The sequence below is a fragment of the Zonotrichia albicollis genome, chromosome 1 (assembly GCF_047830755.1).
Source record: "Zonotrichia albicollis isolate bZonAlb1 chromosome 1, bZonAlb1.hap1, whole genome shotgun sequence".
In the NCBI taxonomy this organism is placed as follows: Eukaryota; Metazoa; Chordata; class Aves; order Passeriformes; family Passerellidae; genus Zonotrichia; species Zonotrichia albicollis.
The window spans coordinates 48,287,188-48,306,565 of NC_133819.1; the positions used below are offsets into that span (position 1 = coordinate 48,287,188).

The 19,378-nt window shown below is 35.8% G+C and overlaps 1 protein-coding gene across 1 annotated transcript; it reads left to right on the plus strand.

Moving 5' to 3' along the window:
- The first annotated feature begins 34 nt into the window (after positions 1-34).
- On the plus strand, positions 35-17,503 carry NME8 (NME/NM23 family member 8). Its single transcript, XM_005485925.3, has 13 exons — positions 35-202; positions 1,272-1,343; positions 2,374-2,490; positions 3,382-3,448; positions 4,654-4,730; positions 5,989-6,081; positions 8,096-8,241; positions 9,597-9,772; positions 11,335-11,479; positions 12,302-12,406; positions 13,081-13,229; positions 14,274-14,418; positions 15,005-17,503. The coding sequence occupies exons 1-13, from the start codon at positions 35-37 to the stop codon at positions 15,225-15,227; spliced, it is 1,683 nt and encodes a 560-aa protein (XP_005485982.2). The 3' UTR covers positions 15,228-17,503.
- The last annotated feature ends 1,875 nt before the right edge of the window (positions 17,504-19,378 follow it).

A 19,378-nucleotide genomic window follows, 5' to 3' on the forward strand; every position in this document is an offset into this window, starting at 1 on the left:
ATGCCTTCCCAGTGCTGCTTCAGTGCAAACATAAATGTCTCATTTTATAACTTCCTCAAGTCATCTGTTTGTAATTCCAAACTATCACCTTTTAGTGATAGAAGTGTATCAAGCTTGGTGTGGTCCTTGCAAAGCTGTGCAGAATTTATTGAGAAAACTAAGGATCGACTTTAGTGAAGACAATGTGCTACATTTTGCCGCGGTAAGGACACAAATCCTGTGTGTGACCATATTCACATTTAGATTTAAATATATCTTCTGATCTGTACATGCAGAGTTTTCATTTTATTGTCCTTATACTGAGTTGCCATAATTTTGGCAGGGTTGCTTTTCATGCATATGTCCTCATAAAACTTTGTTTAGAAGTAGATTAGAAATGGCAAAAAATATGTAAGAAGCTATGATAAAAAAGAGCTGATATCCTACAACTTTTGTTCTCCTTGATGAGATTGAAGAAATATTCAAAAGCCAGACTATACAACTTTTAGTTTCAGGTCTCTGCATTAGGAACCATTGCACTTAAAATTCTTACATCCTTGAAAAGCTGTTGCATCTTTTTTTGCAAATGTTACCTTTAATTTCATTTTTAAGAAAATGAAAAGGGGGGAAATTTAAAAAAAATCACAAAACTCTAGTAGTAAAAATATTTGTTTACACTAGTAGTGTATATATATATATATATACATATATATATATATATATACACATATATGTTTCATACCTCCCATTTAAAGTAGATAAATTTATTCCAAAGACTCAGTTTATCCAAGATGTTGATCAAGTTCATCCTTTTTCATGTTAGTGAAAACTTAAAATTCCATGATGAAAGAACTTTTCAGAAAAACACATGAATTTTTTATACATGAAAAAGGCAGGGAGTTATGTTTGAAGGCTATCTCACATGCTTTCTTACAGTTGACCGCATTTCACAAAAAAATTAAGACACTGGATAAGCTCTTCCATCAAGACTACATGGGCTACTCCTTCATTTATATAACCTACATGAGAAAATAGTATCAAGAGAAGATATTTTTCCATGATTAATTGCTTTAATACAAAGGGAGGACAATCCCATATTACCAAAACAGTTCTTTCTTCATCACTACAAGGACTGTCAGTTGTATTTAGGACTGCAGTTTGCGTTTGCAATACCAAAGTATTTAATAGTGGGGTCTTCCTGTGAGTAAAAAAAAATATATATATGCATATATATTTCTTTATATATGTATACTTACTCATGTAAGCAAATAATATTTTTTGTTTGACTTCAGGCAGAAGCTGACAACCTTGAAATTCTGAAACCATTTAGGAGGAGCTGTGAACCTCTGTTTCTTTTTAGTGTTGTAAGTACATCACATCAGCTTCTTTTAATGTGCTGCCTACTTCTGCCTTAACTTTCCAATAGATTTTAAAATAGATGTGAAGCTGTACAAATCCTATCTTTACATTTTATATTATGTAGGGTGGTACTGTCTGATGTTGTTTGCTTGAGCCATTTTCCATGGCTGAATTTGGTGGTTCTCAAGCATATTTTTGTTGTAGCTGTTGCTCGTAAGGCCACAGAAGAATTGTGATAGTCACTGTTTTGGTGGTTAGTGAGAAGTCCAGGTAAGTTTTCCAGGTTTGCCTTACATAAAGTGCCTGCCTATGGTTACACTGAAATTATTTTATGCACTGTTTTCATCATGGAAAGAGAGTTTACATTTCCTGGCATTATAAGATTTTTAAGATAACAGATAAAATTGTGTTTTCATACTTGAGGAACTGTAGCAATTAATCATATATTTATTATCTCTCAGTGATGGGCACAGAAAGCTGGTTCTCCTAGGACTGCTCACTTAAGAAGAGATGGGGCTTGTTTTAACTTGAGGGTGCCAGGATTTGAATTTCCATAAGCCAGGACCAAAGATAATGACACTTTCAGGACTCTTTCAGGTTTGAATCTGCATGCAGCCTAGAAATGTTAGCAGTATTTTTGGTTACCATTAGCTTCACTACTGTGCACCTGAATGTGGTAGAAAATGCAGTGAAAAGTCACACACACACAACAAAAAAAATATTGAAAACTCCATGTTACAGAAAATAAGAACAAATAAAATCCGTATTTGCATTTGTTTCCAGCTGTATTATTAGTATTGAGCCTAGAAATAAACATGGAAAATTTGGTAAAGAAGGAAACAAGGAATTAAATGCACAAAAGTTTCATTCTGAAATAATAGAGGCAGCAGTAGTCTTGGTGTTCACTTCAGTGGTCATAAGAAATTATTCTGTAGCTGGAAAAAATTAGCAAGATATTGCATGCTTCAAAATTTCAAGTAAATGTGTAAATTAAGCGCTGAAAACTCACTGAGAGCATTATTTTCTCTTCAACAGCATGGTAAAATTATTGCAATGGTGAAAGGTGTAAATGCTCCTCTCATAACTAAGATAGTAACAGATTTAGTGGAAGAAGAGAGGCAAATTGCAGCTGGAGAGAAGGAACGTGCTGAGGTACTCACAAACCAGATACTTATGCATAAATGTATATTTTTATTGCACTTACACTGTTTCTCTAAATGTCTATGATGGTGTCTAGATAATGTTTAATTTTTTGCATTTTGGTCCTAACAATAAAATTACATATATGATGTGCCTTTAAGAAATTAAGTAAAATTATCTGGGTCCTAAGACACTTTTCAAGATCACCTAGCCCAACCTCTCTTGCCACAGGCAGTGGCACTTTTCACTAGATCAGTTTGCTCAAAGCCATGGGGGATTGCTCTGTACCTGATGAATCCAGTTTGCTACAAAAAACAAAGGCCAAGTGTATTCTATCACCTTTGACTCCTGACTTCCAGGTAACATGAGGACATAAGGGCAGCTCAGTCTGAGCTCAATAGCCTGCACTGTGAAAGATCCCACTGTTGGAATTCATCAGTCCTCCCTTGTTGCTTGTTCTCCTCAGAATTCCCAAATTTCCACTATGGTACTTTATGTAAACTTGACAAATTTACAGGTTAGCCTAGCAATGCAAGAAATTGAGAGATGGATGAAATGCCACTAGCCCATAAATGTTTTAGTAATCCTTTTTCTTTCATGACTATTTTTCATATATAACTTAGGAACTGTATCATATGAAACAAAGACATGGGAAATAATCATGTCTCATTGCCTGTTTTGTTTAAATGGAGATGAAAGAACTCCACTTAGAGTAAAAAGAGCTTTTTAACAAATAGAAACTCAGTTAAGGAAAATCAGACTGACCAAAGGGCCTTCTAAGAATTGCTTGCTTTCCAGGGTAGCAAAATTGAGATAAATATGTTGTAAAGATGTGCCAGCTGTGTTTGCTGACCTTGCTTTTTCACTGGTGATGCACTTTTACTCCATTTGCAATTACCTTAGGTAGAAGAACTTGTTTTTCATGATGAAGGTTCATCAGACGGGTCTGCTGAGGAGGTTGTGGAGGAGGGTAAATATATTTGATGTATTTTAGAAATGTTAAAGGGAAGAAAGAGAACAAATATCTTTTGATTAATAATTGTCTATGTCTAGCACTAATAGACCTTCTTTGGGTGCGTTAACAAAATGCTGTCATTGAGCTTTCTTCTGTAAGGAATTAATGTACTGGGCTGTCAACATCAACATTTTCACCCCCACACTGAGAACCTTCAGACCTTAGACAGAAGTGATGTCTGCCAGGGAATTTTCCTGTGTAAAGTTAAGGCCTGAAAGTCACTTCTACACAGTCCTTGTGTGAGCTGTGCACTTCTGTTGAGGTGGAATACCAAGATGGGGCCAACCTGAGAGGATTGTAAGGGTTAATTTGTGAAACAATGGCATGCCCTCTATCAGATTACTCTTTCACCAGTTTAGATTTAATAACAGATTTTTAAAAGTACATAAATCCATGGTAGTAGGATAAGCTTCCAAAAAGATTGAAAAATAAGCACCATCCTGTTTAAAAGTCCTGTCTGATTTATCTCAGGTTTTTCATTAGCTGAGACCTACATCTTTTCTATTTTTATTGTTATCTGTGGTTACTGAATGTTCCTACTTCTTCATCTCTGCCGAGAATGCCATTCTACAGCCCTGAGATGGAACAAACTCCTCCATCCTCTCTCTCTTCTTGATCTTGTTTTTTCTTTTCCCCATGAGAGGCATTAGATCTCAGTCATGGCATCCCTTTTCCTTCCTCTCCATGTTTTGATTTGGTATTTTATTTAATTGTATGGTTCACCTGACAAATTCCTGACCTCAGCTTTAGCCTATATTTTTTCTCATGAACCCTGTGAGACCTAGAAGTACAGTATTATCATTTAGCAATTATCTACAGACTTCATACTAATCCCCAAAATCTAAACATGATAGAAAATCAGAAAACAGAGCTTTAGTTCATGTTCAGCTTCAGGTTAGGGGGATCTCTCAGATGCTGTAATACACTAACATTTGGCAGGAATATTTTCCTCAACACATGCAGTTGCTTAAGTGTTTGTACTATTGACAACAAGTAGTAGTCTGATGTTTCCCTTATCACTATCTTAAATTATTCCACAGGTTTTGGGATCTGATTGAGTTACAGTCAGATGCCTAACTGTAAACTTCTGGTCCAGTAAAGATGATTCCCTTTATTTTGGTGAATATATTACTTAGCACATCATTTTTTCCCTTTTTCAGAAATATTCACTTATTCTGTTGGGATTATAAAACCTGATTATGTCTTAGCAGGACGTGTAGAAGAAATTAAAAGAAAGGTAGAGAATTTTAAAATATTCATTTATTCTATTTATTTAAGAGACATAATGGCAAAATGTAAGGTTAAATAGATCCTAATTTATGCCCAGACTTTGGAACAGAATCTGATAAAGCTTCTCTGCCAAGGATGATAATAGCACAATAATTTTTACCTGAAATAATATGACATTCAGATCTATACTATTGCTTTAATATTCTATGCCAGCAGATGTTAGACATTGGTTCATATTGCTTCTGTTATAAAAAATATAAAGCCTTATGACAATATATAACAAGACCAAATTAAAAGAATTTTATTAAGTATTATGACAGGGACAGTGACCTTTGCAGGAAGGGGGATCAGAGTGCTGTATGTGTTGTTTCTGCAATTACTTAATTACTTTACTTTAGCTGAAAAGGAAGGAAGCTCAGTAAAGGGGAAAAAAAAAAAAAGAAAAAAATGAAAAAAAAAAAAAAAGCAGTGCTTGAAAAGAGTTTAGCTGGAGCAGCTGCTACTTGGCTCATGAGGTGTGTTCTCCAACACAGGATGCACAGCCAGCCTTGTCAGGGCAGGCTGAAACCACTCAGCAGCACCACAGGGGCTTTTACAGAACAGAGTGCTGGTAGACAGGTTAATTTTGAATTTTGTTGTATCATCAGTACTGGGGCTGGATACTGCCTTGGCTGTAAAAATACCAGTATATGGTACAAACCTCACACCAATGGATCGGGAACTTTGATGCAAGTCACGTGTGCATCTCTCACAAATGCTTGCATTTAGTGCAGTAACCCAGCTTAAAACAGAAAATCATAAAGTAGATTCAATTTTTTCCTCATTTGCTGTTTCTAAAGCCAAGTAATTTAGCCTCATACAACAACTGTTAACAAGTACACATTTGTGTGACTACCATGGTTAGAATATAATTTATAATTTCTTGCAACATAAGTTGCATGTTGACCACTCACAGTGATCCAAAGGAGTTTAATCAATGTGAAATAAAAGGGATTATTAACTTTTGAATGAATGTACTTCATACATTGAACTGCACTGTATTTCTTCTCAAACATTAACTTAGGGGTATTGTCATCCTGAAGTGAAGTGCTTTGAAAGGCTGGAAGTTCATTTTAGACAAAGACAGAGATTATATTTTGAATATTTCAGAGAATTTAAAATTTAAGTTAGCTTCCAAAACCAATTAATTTTTAGATTTACAATAACATATGATTTTGTATGTATCTATTTTCAAATGCCCCTAAGTAATAAGTGAATAATTGCAGATTATAGAAGCAGGATTTGGCATTGAAGCAGATGAGGAGAGAATGCTTACTGAAGAGCAAATCAAAGTATTTTACTCCCGGAAAAAAGATGAGGTAAAACCAAACTAAAAACATAAATGAAAGGCTCAGGTAAAACATATAATTATTATTAGATGTGCTTGCAAATCTCTGTATGGTAAATTTTAGATATATTGAAGAACAGAATTAATGTAGATTTAGTACATAAAAAAAAGATATATTCCTTCTCCCTTTTTTCACTGACTCATATAAATATCACTATGTAGCAATCTAATATTCCAACCAAATTAAAATGACCTCCAATTAAATACTAAAAGATTTATTTCTTCTTTTTGTTATCTAAATGTGCATGATCCTTAGACATGGGGCTAAATTTAGAACACTATTTATCAAAATAAAATTATACTGATTTTAAAATGTGTTATGACAGGCCTAGTGACCTTTGTAGGAAAGAAAATTAGAGTGCTGTATAGATTATTTCTGCAACTACTTGACCTTGGCTATTAGGTGCTGAAATATGGCACAAACCCAAAATCCAATGTCATCTATATGAGAGTGTATATCTATTTGACATATATTATTCCAGCCAGAAAATAAATTATATTACATATTATACTTTTTTTCTTTCTAGATTTTATCATGGGGTTGTTCTGGGAATAAATATGTGCACAGGCAGAGAGTGAAAGCATCTCAGTCAAAATCTATTCTTTTTTTGTGTCTTGTCCTATATTAGGGGACAAAAAATAGCTAAAGACAGATATAAAGTTCAAGAAAATAATTAAATTAGGCTGTCCACCATTGAATTGCAGTGGTCTAGCAAACTGGCACCTGCATATGGTCATATTTTCCAGCAGTGTGATAACTAAAATTAACTGTTCAGAAGGATCTGAGACAAAAAATGAAGTTCCTTAGCAAATATTTTCACCTTCTGCTATATGTGTAAGAGAGACAGAGGCTGGAATTATATTCAAACAAACAGTTTGTTTGATTTTATTAGAGGGAGCAATGGAAAGGTTCACCTAATCTGAAGGAGAAGGTGGGAAGGTGTTCCTGTGGCATTTCAAATGAATAATAGCGAGATGAGATGGCTCCTGCTAAAGTCAGAGAGGAAAAAGAAAACTGACAGTAATTGCAGATGGCTGCACTATGGTTTAAACAGGAAGTAACAGGGAGATCTTTTAAGAAACCATGAAGAGCTTGGTTTTAGCAAAGCTGGGATTGTAGGTTAGACAGAGGCAATTTTGAAACAGACGTAAAAGTAGTTCATTTTCATGGGAATAGCAGCCAAATTTGAGACTAGTTTGTTCATCTTGGGAAATGAGTTAAGAATATGCATAGATGTGAAGATAATGAAAGAGAAAAGCAAAGAATTGAAAGCATAGATATAAATACTTCGTCCTTGTATTACTAAAGGAAAAAGCTACCATATGCAATGATATGATGCTGGCTGATAAGGATTTAGTCAAATATTTAAAATGAGAATAGATATCCCCAATAAAAAGATGACATACAAAAATGAAATAAAATTAACAATTCACACCATAAGTTTCAAAACTTATTTTTCTGATGGATATGTACTTTTATAAGATTGTAAGTTGAAACTGAAGAAGTGAAAAGCACATAGCAAAGGAAACGGAGAGCCTACAAATGTCTTGCAAGCAGTTCAGTGTTCTATATTTATAGCCAGCTACATGACTTTTAGTTTCAAAAATTATTCATGGAACTGTATTGCAGTTTCTTATGTCACACTACATGCTGTATTACAAGCATAACAAGTGATCACATTGAATTTCTAGATAATTTTCTTCATTCTTGTCATTTGCATTTTAACCTGGAAGAACATCTAGTACTTGTTTAAAGCAGTTATATGACTTTCTTTATCTCAATTTACTTTCTTTTTGGACATTTGATAATGTTGTCTCAAATGATTGATAAAAAAATATCTTCCCAAACAATATATCAGAGTTCTGAGGAATGTATGTGAATGCCAGTTTCAGGAACAGGAATGTATGAGTTACTTTAAAAACATAATTGTCTCATTTCCAATGACAAACTCAGAGTTCATAGGGGGGAAAATTTTGTTTTTTAGCCTGACTTTAACGCATTCGTTCAATTCATGACGAGTAGACCATGCCATGTTTTGATAATCACTAAAAAAGAAGCAACTGGTGCTATTCCTCATTGGATAGAACTACGCAAAAAAAGTGAGGCTGTTGAGCTTGAGGAGCCAATCAAGTAAGTACCAGTGAAAATGTGTATCCATGATTCAGCCAGGGCTCAGAGCACACCATAAACCAAGGCACGTTCCTACAGATGTGCCCACATGTGCAGGTCCAGGGAGCAGGCAGAGTTCTTTGCCTAGTCCTTCACAGGACCACCACTAGAGATGCAGCCCCAGCTCTCAGGGCTGAATTCCCTTTTCTGAATGGGAATTCAGAAATTCCTTGCTTCCTAGTTAAGGATGACGAGGCGAGGTCATTGATCTCTTTGAACTCACCCTCAGCGGGTTCTCAGAACAATGGGAACAATGACACTCAGAGCAATGGGAACCCTTCAAAGCTGATGTAGTCCTTGCAATTCTAGTTCACCCATGCCACGGGACTGCCTGCACTGCCTGCACTGAAGGTTGCACTCTTTCCCATGTTTGCCCCTATGTTCCTTGGGAAGCTGTAGATATGGCCAGGGCATGCCTGAGACATGCTCTTCTCCCTGGGAGCACTGTAAAAGTCAGTAGAGAAGGGGAAGCATACCGGGTTGGTGTCCCCACCCTGGTCCAAGATACAAAAAAAATTGTAAGGATTAGCTGTTCACAACCATGGTATCTTGAAATGTGTGTTTTTCTTCAATGCCAAGGCTTGAGGAGAATTTAAAGGATGATAGTTGTATACACAGCCTCAGACAACAGAGTATTTGCAAAAATTCAAATATCAGATCAAGTTTTTATTTAGACAAGACATTTACTTAATGCAACATGAGCTTAAATACTTTGTCCAAAAATTAATTTGTTATTTGTAATTGACATTTTTGTCAATGCCTGCTGCATCCCTTTCTGCATTAATTAAGTACAGCTGGGGAATACTGCATTTTCTATAAGTGGCCAAGAGGGACTTTATTTACACAGCTAAACAAACAGGCAAGAAAAAATGAGAAGTGTCTCTGTTATCAACAGCTCTGTAGTGCTATCATTTTTATGATCATGCTGTGCATAAATTAAGCACAAGACTTCTATTGATCATTTGTTATACACTGTACACTTGTCAACTATTGATCATTTGTTATACACTGTACACTTGTCAACAGTAATCCTATCTCATGAAACAGAGAAACTGTTTTGGATAAGCCAGAGGGGAAATTTTAAAGTGACCTGGCTGAGGTTTCTCCTTCAGAGCACATGATCATGCACTTTTTGAGAAGATTAATAATTCTCTTCTCAGAAATGTTACTTTACTCATGAATCTGAATTTAATAAAAACTTAGTTTTACATGCTATTCTTATGTTTCACTAAATTTTAAGAAAGTAGGTCTTCGAAAATTCAGCTTGTTAACACTAAGCAGTGACTTAAACACTGTATTACTTCATGTTTCATCAGGTTGACACCACTCAAGGAAACCGAAAGTCTGGTAAATTTATGTGATGTGCAAGACAGTATTGAAGATGCCAGCAGACAGCTTGCCTTCTTTTTCCCTAATTTTCATATTGAGGAGGGAGGACACGCTGAAAGGACTTTGGCCATAATTAGACCTAAGCTCTTGAAGGAAAGGCGAGGTAAGTGTTAATAACTGTATTTTCTATCAAGGGTATATAAAACACTCATACTTTGAATTTTGAATTATAAATTCTAACTCAATTAATGATTTTTTTTTTTTTTTGTTATACTGTCTTACTGTCTCTCCAGCATTAGGCCAAGAGTAATCTTTGGAATGAAGTTATGAGTTTAATTGTTTTAGAAGCCCCCTCGAGCCAAGTCTCATAAGCTCTTGGGGGTCTATAACACACCCAAGATAGCTCAGCTACCCTTGGAGGCAAAACAATCAGCAGGATGGCTTCTGTTGCAGTGTTGGAAACAAAAAGGTTTAATAAAAGGCAAAATAACAAACAGAGAAAAACCAAGCTAGGTGCCAGAGGTTCTTGCTCCTAGTAAAGCACCTCACAAAACTGATTAGTTTCTTTGTTCACTTCTTTTTCTACTAAATTGCCCAAGCGGGACTTTTTGGCTCCTGTCCAATTAGCTATCCTTAAGTTTGAGGTGAAGTCCCCCAGGCCTATGAGGTGGCTTTTTCACCTAATCAAGGAGAGAAATTTCTGGGCCTCTTTCCTTTTTGAGGGGACAAAGGATAGTTTTGTCTCTCCCTCAACAGGGGGCACACTCCTACAGTTAATGTTTTTCATATCTTGAGAACGCAAATGTCAATGATTTTTCGTTCCTTTGATTGATTTTTCAAGAAATTCTGCAGATGAAATATTTCTAGAAGACCTGTCTGAGAAGCTTGTATTTTCAAATGTGGTATAAGGAACTAGATTTCTCACCATAACAAGGTAGCTGATATTCTTGAATAGCAGACTCAGGATAGATGAATGGCAAGGGGAAAAATATCCAACCAAAGATGTTCTATGCTGCATGAGGCAGTGCTGCTCCAAGGCAGTTCTAAACAGAGAGCATTTCTACAGATTGAGTTAAAAAATCTACCCCATTACATGAAGCCTCATCCAAACAAGTTTACTTTTCTTCTCAGTCATATATTTACATTTCTTCCTAGATTTCAGACAGTATTTTTATTTCTAACTTCAGAATCCCTGTACTTGAGCAATTTTATGTGCAGAGAGCTGAAAGACTACAATCTTGATCTTTCCTTGTGAATTTATGTTACTTATGGTTATCTAGCATGTTGCTTAGAGCAGCAGTTCTGCAGTTCATGTTCAAGTAATTACAAATTAATTTTGTAGGTAATTTTGGCATGTGCCAAATACTGCTAACTTACCCACGTGGTCTTGCAAGACTTAGTTAAATAAACATTTCACCTATTCAAATTCCTTAGACCTTCTTTTGCTGGTAGTAACATGTATCATATTTCTCAGTCAGGATTTCCTACTGAGATTTTTTTAAGCATGAGAAAGCCTAAATATGAAGAGGATCAGTTTTCTGAGTGTCCAGGCAACTAGTGATGCCTCCTAGCAGTTGCTTTAAATTAGTTTCCTGTTCTTGAGTTAGGAAACAGATTCACGCATAAAAAGTTTAACATTATCATTGAAAAGTCCATGTCATTTTTCTACAAGTGTTCAAATGAATGAATGGATGGCAATTAGCATTATTTAAATATATTTAACAGATTCCATCATTCAAAGGATACAGGACGATGGTTTCCAAATAGCAATGCAGAAAGAAATAATTCTAACTGAGGAGCAAGTACGTACATTTTACCAAGAGCACGTAGATCAAGACTACTTCCCAGTCTTTCTAGAGCATATGATCAGGTAAGATTGAAATTTTCACATTAAGTAATTGTTGAATCAGAGACTCACAGAATGGTTTGGGCTGGAAGGGATAATCATTGTCCATCTAGTTCCAACCCCCTGCCACACGCAGGGACACCTTACACCTGAATAAGTTGCTCAGACTCCCATCCAACCTGGCGTTGAACACTTCTTGGATAATACATGGCTCCAAGATACACATATGTCTAAAAGTTCAGTAAAACACAAAACAGGAACAGATAACTGCAGGTAATGGAATAACTTCCAAGTACAACAAATTGAAAAATCAAGCCTTTAAAAGTTACTAGCTACCCCGTATTGCTGTATGTATGATGTCTCAGTGGCCAAGTCCACCTGATTTGAGTGAAAACAGCTTAGGTCTGCTCTGAAAAGGCTGCACTGAGGTCGTATGTAAGACAGCTCTTAAATCTTCAACCAGTCCAGGTGCTGGATAACTTGGGGAAGAGAAATAAATCATGTTTGGATATTCCCTTCATGGCTGAGGCATGATCAGTCTTTCTCTGTCTTGCCATTGTGTGACAAAACACAGTAACTTTGCAATTTAAATTAATATTTAAGCCCCATAAGCTTTTATCAGCCTGTACCTATTTAAACGATCAGATCAGTTTTAAAGTCCCCTAATACTGGGGCTCATTTTCCTAGTCTGGGCTATATATAATCAAATTACTTTTTAAAATTTCCAAGAGTTTGGAGTTTTGTTTGGGTTTTTTTTTTTTTTTTGTTATTGTTGGGTTTTTTGTTTGTTTGCTTGTTTTTTGTTTTGTTTTATTTTGTCTTAATGCTACTTTTCCCCTTGTACAGTGGTCCAACTCTTATATTGGCTCTAACACGAGAAAATGCTGTAGCACACTGGAGAAGTTTACTAGGCCCAAAGATCCTTGAAGAGGCTAAGGAAAATCCAGAGAGGTAACAGTCACAGAAGTAAACCATCATTCACATTTCTCATCTCACTCCACATTCCAACTAGTGTAACTGTAGTGCCACCATCTGGAAACACACATGCATTTCTGCAGTTTTTTAAGCTTTCCTTGAAGGTAGTAGTGTATTACACATAGGAACCTCAGCATTTTTTTGAGATATAATGGCTGCTAAACAGAATTAAAATCTGAGTTTTAAAAAGCGCAATGAACTGAAAGGGGAACTCTTGAGCCAGAGAAAAATTGCTGGTAATACACATCCTTAATGGGGGGGAGGAGGTCTTAAAATACCACCATTATTTTTTCTTGAAATACCACTAAGATTTTCTTGTAGCTTATTGAAAACTTTGCATCAGTAGAATATTTTGTTTCTGACTAAGTTTCTCCTACACAGTTTATAAACAGACACCTTAGTTCTGCCTGCTTATCACATTGCTTAACAAAACTGCAATGGTATCACCTTACCTGCTGCTGACAGAAGTGCCATCTCATAAGAAATAAGTGGTATTTCTTGGAAATACAACAACACCGGTATTGGGAGGGAGGGTGCTTATATTTCAGATTTCCAAATCAACAGTAATTTATATTCCCTGGGTTGAAGCTAATTATAGTTCAGAGCTCAAAATGGCTATTAAGTAACTTCCCTCCTTCAATGACTCTCAGTCTGCGTGCAGAGTTTGCGTTTGAACATCTACCTATCAACCAGCTGCACGGCAGCTCTACACCCAGTGATGCTCAGAAGGAGCTACAGTTCTTCTTCCCTGAGGAACACACCTTTGCAGTAATCAAACCTGATGCAGCTACTCCTAAAGGTAAGGCATTTAGAAAGTATAGGCTGTATCTAGTGATGCAATCATTTCTGCAAAGGATTAGCAATGCACACTACAGTAAATCACATCAAATGCATTCTTTGATTCTCTGAAGTACATTTTCTGTGCAGAGAAATCCTTTTACATGGCTTGCATAATTCAGATAGAGATCTCAAATGTGACATTTCTTTTGCTTAAGCAACCTACGGGTCTTTCTTCACTAGAATAGTGATGAATTGAAGAAAAAGAGTTCCTAGCTAAGTTAAACTGTTTAAGGGCCAGGCTTACTTACTTCTGAAAACCACCTTCCCAGCATCTTTATTAGTCAAAGAGAGGGACTCTTGCCAAACCTGTATTACTTATTTCAGGCAGGTATCTCTACTGACTCAAAAGGGGTCATTGCTCAGTTAGATGCATTCCCATCCTTGATTTAACTTCCCATCCGTGATTTAACTTACTGTTAGTCTAAGGGAATAAGGAGAAAAAAAATCAAAATTAAAAGAGCACTATGCACAATTCAGAATCTTGCCCTAAGGATATTTGCTGCCACTCTTTAAAAATCCTCTACCTAAACCCCCTACTTAGCATTATTCTATTCTGTCCTAACAAATTTTGGTAGTCTTTCTAATGGTAATTCATCATTGGCTTTTGTGAGTCTGTCTTCCCCTCTTATGAAAATCCAGATTGATTTTGGCCAGCCAGCTGATGTTTGATACAGCTTTACAACTACAGTCCACACTCTTCAATGTGAGAAGTAACACTGAATGCTATTGTCATAGTTTGTTAAAATCTGTGTTTGATACATGCATCAAGATGGATAATGCAGTGACAATGGTTTCTGCCTATTTTAGAGGACTGTTGAAGTGTTTCTTATGTTGTCCATATTTGGTTTGATATTGTAAGAATTCTAATAGCTATTGGTGATTTTTTTTTAGAAGAAAGCATCCAGTATTTTCTGAAGCTTTTGAAGTGTTGGTGTTTGGGGTTTGCGTTTTTTTGCATCTAAACCATTTCAAATCAAAAATGACTTGTTTGCCACTCTCCTAGATGAAATTCTGAAAAAAGTTAAAGAGGCTGGATTTAACATTGCGAAGATAAAAGAACAAGCTTTAACTCGGGAAATGGCTTTACACTTTTACAAGGACCACGAAGGAAAACCCTTTTTTGATGACCTGGTGAATTTTATGACACAGTAAGTGTTTTGGTTTACAGTAATGAGGTATGTAAGTAGACATTGCTACAGTGCCAACAAAACATGCTACACCATAACTGGTGCAAGGATTTTACAACCTGTCACTCTTTCTGGCATGTTTAGTGGCTTCTAGCAAATAATAGTCTTCCTTTAAAAGGGAGATTTAAAATTCTTTTCAAACTTATGGATATTTTTATTTTGGATTTTATTTTCCCTGAAAGGGAACTCCTTTCCAATGGGATCCTTTTTCTCCTCATTTGCAGGGCAAATATTTTTCCTCATAATTATAGCTGATAAAAACAGTATGTATTGTCTTGCTTCAGAAATTATTGGATGAGAATGCCTTTTGGACAAGAAGTCCAAATCCAAATATCAGATCATCACAATCTCTTTGGCTTTCAACTCTATGGGATTTTTCCTTAAACAAAACATGCAGAAACAAATTTTAATATTTCACCAGTTTAATAAAATTAAGATAGTTCAATGCTTATTGTAACCCTTCATGGTACCTCTGATATTAAAGCTAAGTCTGCATCTCAGAAACCTCAGAATAGTTTAAGAGATTTTTTTTATATTGATTTTACAGGGGTCCATCAGTGATAATGGTCTTAACAAAGGAAAATGCTGTGGAAGAATGGAAGAAACTCATGGGTCCAACTGATCCCGAAGAGGCAAAGAAGACCTGTCCTGAATCAATTAGGGCTCAGTTTGCAAACGATATTTTGGCTAATTCTGTTTACGGTTCATCTGATATAGAACAGGCAGAAAGAAATATTCAGTTTGTATTTGGAGAGCTGGATGCAGACTAAACAATTAAGAGACAGTCTCTGAAAATTGATATGCATGCAATTAAATGGATTTGTCCACCCAACCACTAAATTTAAGACTACATAAACACACTTATTTTTCTTCAGAGTCCATCCAATTTTAGTTGAGAAAGTTTTGTTATCAGTTCTTCCATACTGCAAAACATAGCAAGGTAACAAGTAACACCTGCTAGGAGTTTGGCACTAGTAATAGTTTCTTTATGTAGGCTTAGTAGATGTTTTTTCTTTTATCATTTTAACAGATTTATGTGTTTCCAATAGTTCCAGGATTCTAAAGTGTTTTGTGTACAGCTATCTTAAAAAGAACAAGGGCAAGGGTCAAGGAAGGTGGCTAAAACACCATTAATGGCACTCCTGAGGTGATGTGGATTGAGTTCTGCAGTTCCACATGTGAGCCATACGGGGCTCCTGGACCCACTGGCCAACTGTGTATGTGCGCATCCCTGGTGAGACTGCTTTGGGCTGTTAAGGTCTATTGATTCCCTCAGGACCCTGAAAAACATTTGCATTGTTTGTTTATTCATTATTTTCCTAAATATCTTCTAAGGATTACTGTCACAGGTAGGATAATAAACTAAAAGGTTCTTTCCAGTCCATTTACTTAATTCAAATATATCAGAGGAACTAAAATATAAAGCCAGCTCTTACATAACAGCTATTCTTGACACGTACCTCCTTGCCAAACTAGCGAGTTCATATCCTGTCCAGTCCAACTTGGCTGGCCTTCATGAAGAACACAAATATTATTCTGTAGCTGATGTATTCTCACATTTGTTGTCTAAGTCTGTTGAAGGTGGAGGTTCTAAAGAATGGCATTCACTTAAAGCAATTTACTTGCATCATTGATTTTAAGTGTGAAGTCTAGAAAAAATTAAGTCCTCATACTTTCTTTATTGTTCCTATTGTATTTAATACAACTAGCTGCTATAAAGACCTTCCTGACAAATATTTCTGTTGCGATGAGGCATTTGTTATTATAGACATTCCTCCAGCAGAAGTTGGACTGAGCATTCTCCTGGTGGCCCATTTTCACCTACAGCTGCTTTACTGCCACAAACTCAGCTTGAGACTCGCTAGCCTGTAGGAGCTTGTAATTAGTGCAGAATTTATGTCGCCTCACAGAGGTGAGTTCTGAGAAACATACTTCAGGATTGCTGTATGATCTTTGGCTTCTTTTTTACTTCAAAAACTCATTAAAACTGTTCTTCCTGGCATTATTTAAGCACTCTGGGTCTTTTGGGTCCTGGCATGCTGTACTTTAAACCAAGAAGCAGCCTCAGAAAAGAGCAGATTGCTTGAGTAGTGCAATTTCACATACATCAATTCAGCTCATTTCCTCAGATCTTTGCTGGAGTTAATGGCTTCTCAACCAGTGGGACAAATACAAAGCTGAAAGTTTATGTGGGTTTATTTTTTGACAGGAGAAGAAATGATGAAAACAGCAAAGTACTTTAATATCTTAATAAGAGTCCCTTACATGTCTGGTGGCAGTTCACAATCAAAGAGCTTGATAAATATCACACAGGTGTGGTGAATACTGTAAATCACTTATTGCTCTGGTATGAGAAATTTCAGTTTGCTGTGGGGGTACCGTAGCTCTGCTTCTGCCTGTTTAAGTATGGCGACAATTTGTATACCAAGTTATTGCTCTTGCTTAACCATTATCCTCTACATTGCATCACATCACTCTTAAACAATGTAACATTTTTGTCAGTTTGGTTTAACTATTGGATGTTGAAGGATTTTGTCTATTTGGGGTTCCAAATTCATGTGTGTCAATTACAATCCCTGTTTTGTGCTTGATTAAAGTGATCCAGTAGATTCCATTGAAATGTTATGCATAGATCTGTGACAGTTTTTTCATGTTGCCCAAGTATCCAGACCCGAACTGTAATGTGGGAACATTTCATTTACTAATGCTCATATTCTTCTCCTAAATATGTTCTTGATCTTAAAGTCTTCTAGCAGATTTGGAAAGGAGAAATTTAACAGATGCATCTTAAAATATGAAATATAACTGTTTCATTCAGATGATTAAGAGATTCAGATTTGCAAAGCTTTTATATCTTCGAGAACAGAAGATTGTAGATTTTATGCAATTATCAAAATATGCATTCAAAAGAATGGCAATCAAAATACTGTCAGTATTTTAAGAGATTGCTTTGTCTCTTTAAAAATTTAACTCACCCTTTAGGTATTGCCTACATTATTTAAACTGCCATCGCTCTACTTTGAAAATTATATTACTGTGATATAGAAATGGATGCAATTTTCAAGAATTTGAACATTTCTGGTGGGATCAGCAATTATTTGATTCATATAGTCAGGAGGACTCTGTTCCAACATAAACTCCATGAAGTCTCACAGATTAAAATCTTCCTGCAATTAAATTTACACAAAACTGCTGCATATAAAACTTACAGAAAGTCTGACTGTGTCCGTTTAGCTCATATCTAAATGCCAGTTCAAAAGAGAATGTGGCCTTTACAACTGTTTATTTAGAAAACATCTTGTCATTCATCATAGAATTAGGTGGTGCAAAGATTTGATTATAATTCTTCCAAGACTAACAAAAGATAACATAATTATTCTTCTGATTTTTGTCCCAGCAGGAGAGAAATGGAACCACAGGGCATGTTTATTTGTACCACAAACCACATATTTCCTTGTTTAGGAACTTTAATGAAATCATAACCTGACAATAAAGACTATATTAAAGATCTGTTTCAGTTTAGAATGATAAACAAGAGGGTTATAAATCTTAAAATACTGTTTTAGAAGAATAAGTATGTCTGATTGTACTGAGATTTTGTACTGAATTACTACATAAAAAAATAAGACAAGTGGAGAAAAAGCTTTTTTTCCCTGCCAAGAAGATGGAGTCAATCAGCTTGTGGCTCTGTACCACTTTTTTCCCTTTGCTCTGACTGCTGAATGAACTACACTGGCAAGTCGGACATTTCAAATATCTGTTCAGTTTATCCACAGCTCTTTGTGAGCAAATTATCAGCTCTCTGGTTACCTTGCTCAGAGAATACATTCTGAAGTTTTCAGAGTATGTACAAATTATAAAGTTTTCATCACACTGTAACCACAAGCAATCAAAATACTTATGGTGTTCTCTTTAGGGCATTTCTTGGTTACTCTGATACAACCATTAACCTTCTATCTGGGTGTAGACTGCCTGATATATTTAAGGTGCTTTTGGGGCTTGATCTTAATATCCCCATCTAGAGAAAAGGGGTGTTGCCCTCCCTTGTTTTATGCTCACTTCCATAGTGGTTTATCCACCAGCCTTTTGGCAGCAGCAGGAACCAATCTAATATTAATAGATTACCTGGAAGCCCTCAAATTGACTGCACATCCAAAAGCAAGTTTGAAATGCTGTTTACATTCCAGTAAGGCTGTTGTTTCATTTCAGAGATTAAATATAGTGTTAGAAGTTGAAATTCACTGCAATTTTTCCAGAAAGCCTTGGCTAGCTCTAATCAGAAGTAATGAACTCCTATAGAAATTAATTACTTGCAAATCATTGGGGAGTGGGGGTATTTATAAATGAAAACATAATTTTGAATGTTTGTTGACCCATATTGATGGATTATATTTATTTACAAAATTAATTGCCGCTGATGTAGCTTACCATAAAAATCTGGTTGAGAAAAAGTTTTCATATGTGCATTTACATTCAACTGCTAAGCACAACCAAAAAGCCTGTGTCGGTTGTGAATAATTGGAGTAAATATTTTTTCAGGTTTCATTCATTTGGAATCTAGGTTACAATTCTGGATAAAAGAATTTAAGACCTGTTTGAGTATTTTGGACAGGAAAATCTTCTTTTTATTTGCTTAGGAATTATTTCTCAGTCATATGCACTGACTGGACGAAAGTTGCAACACTGAATTGAAGTGACCGGGTCAGTCAGGTCTTGTTGGAGGGAGGTTTATTGGTTTTTTAAAAATGTGTTTCATAAAAGAGTCTTGATTTGCATTTACAGTGAGTTTCTAAAATGGTGCCAATCATTCACAATTAGAGTAAATATTTTTTCAGGTTTCATTCTTTTGGAACTGAGGTTAGAACATTCAGTGAAAATACTGAATGGCACTTCTAACTAAACCGGGCACATGTGTGTGGGA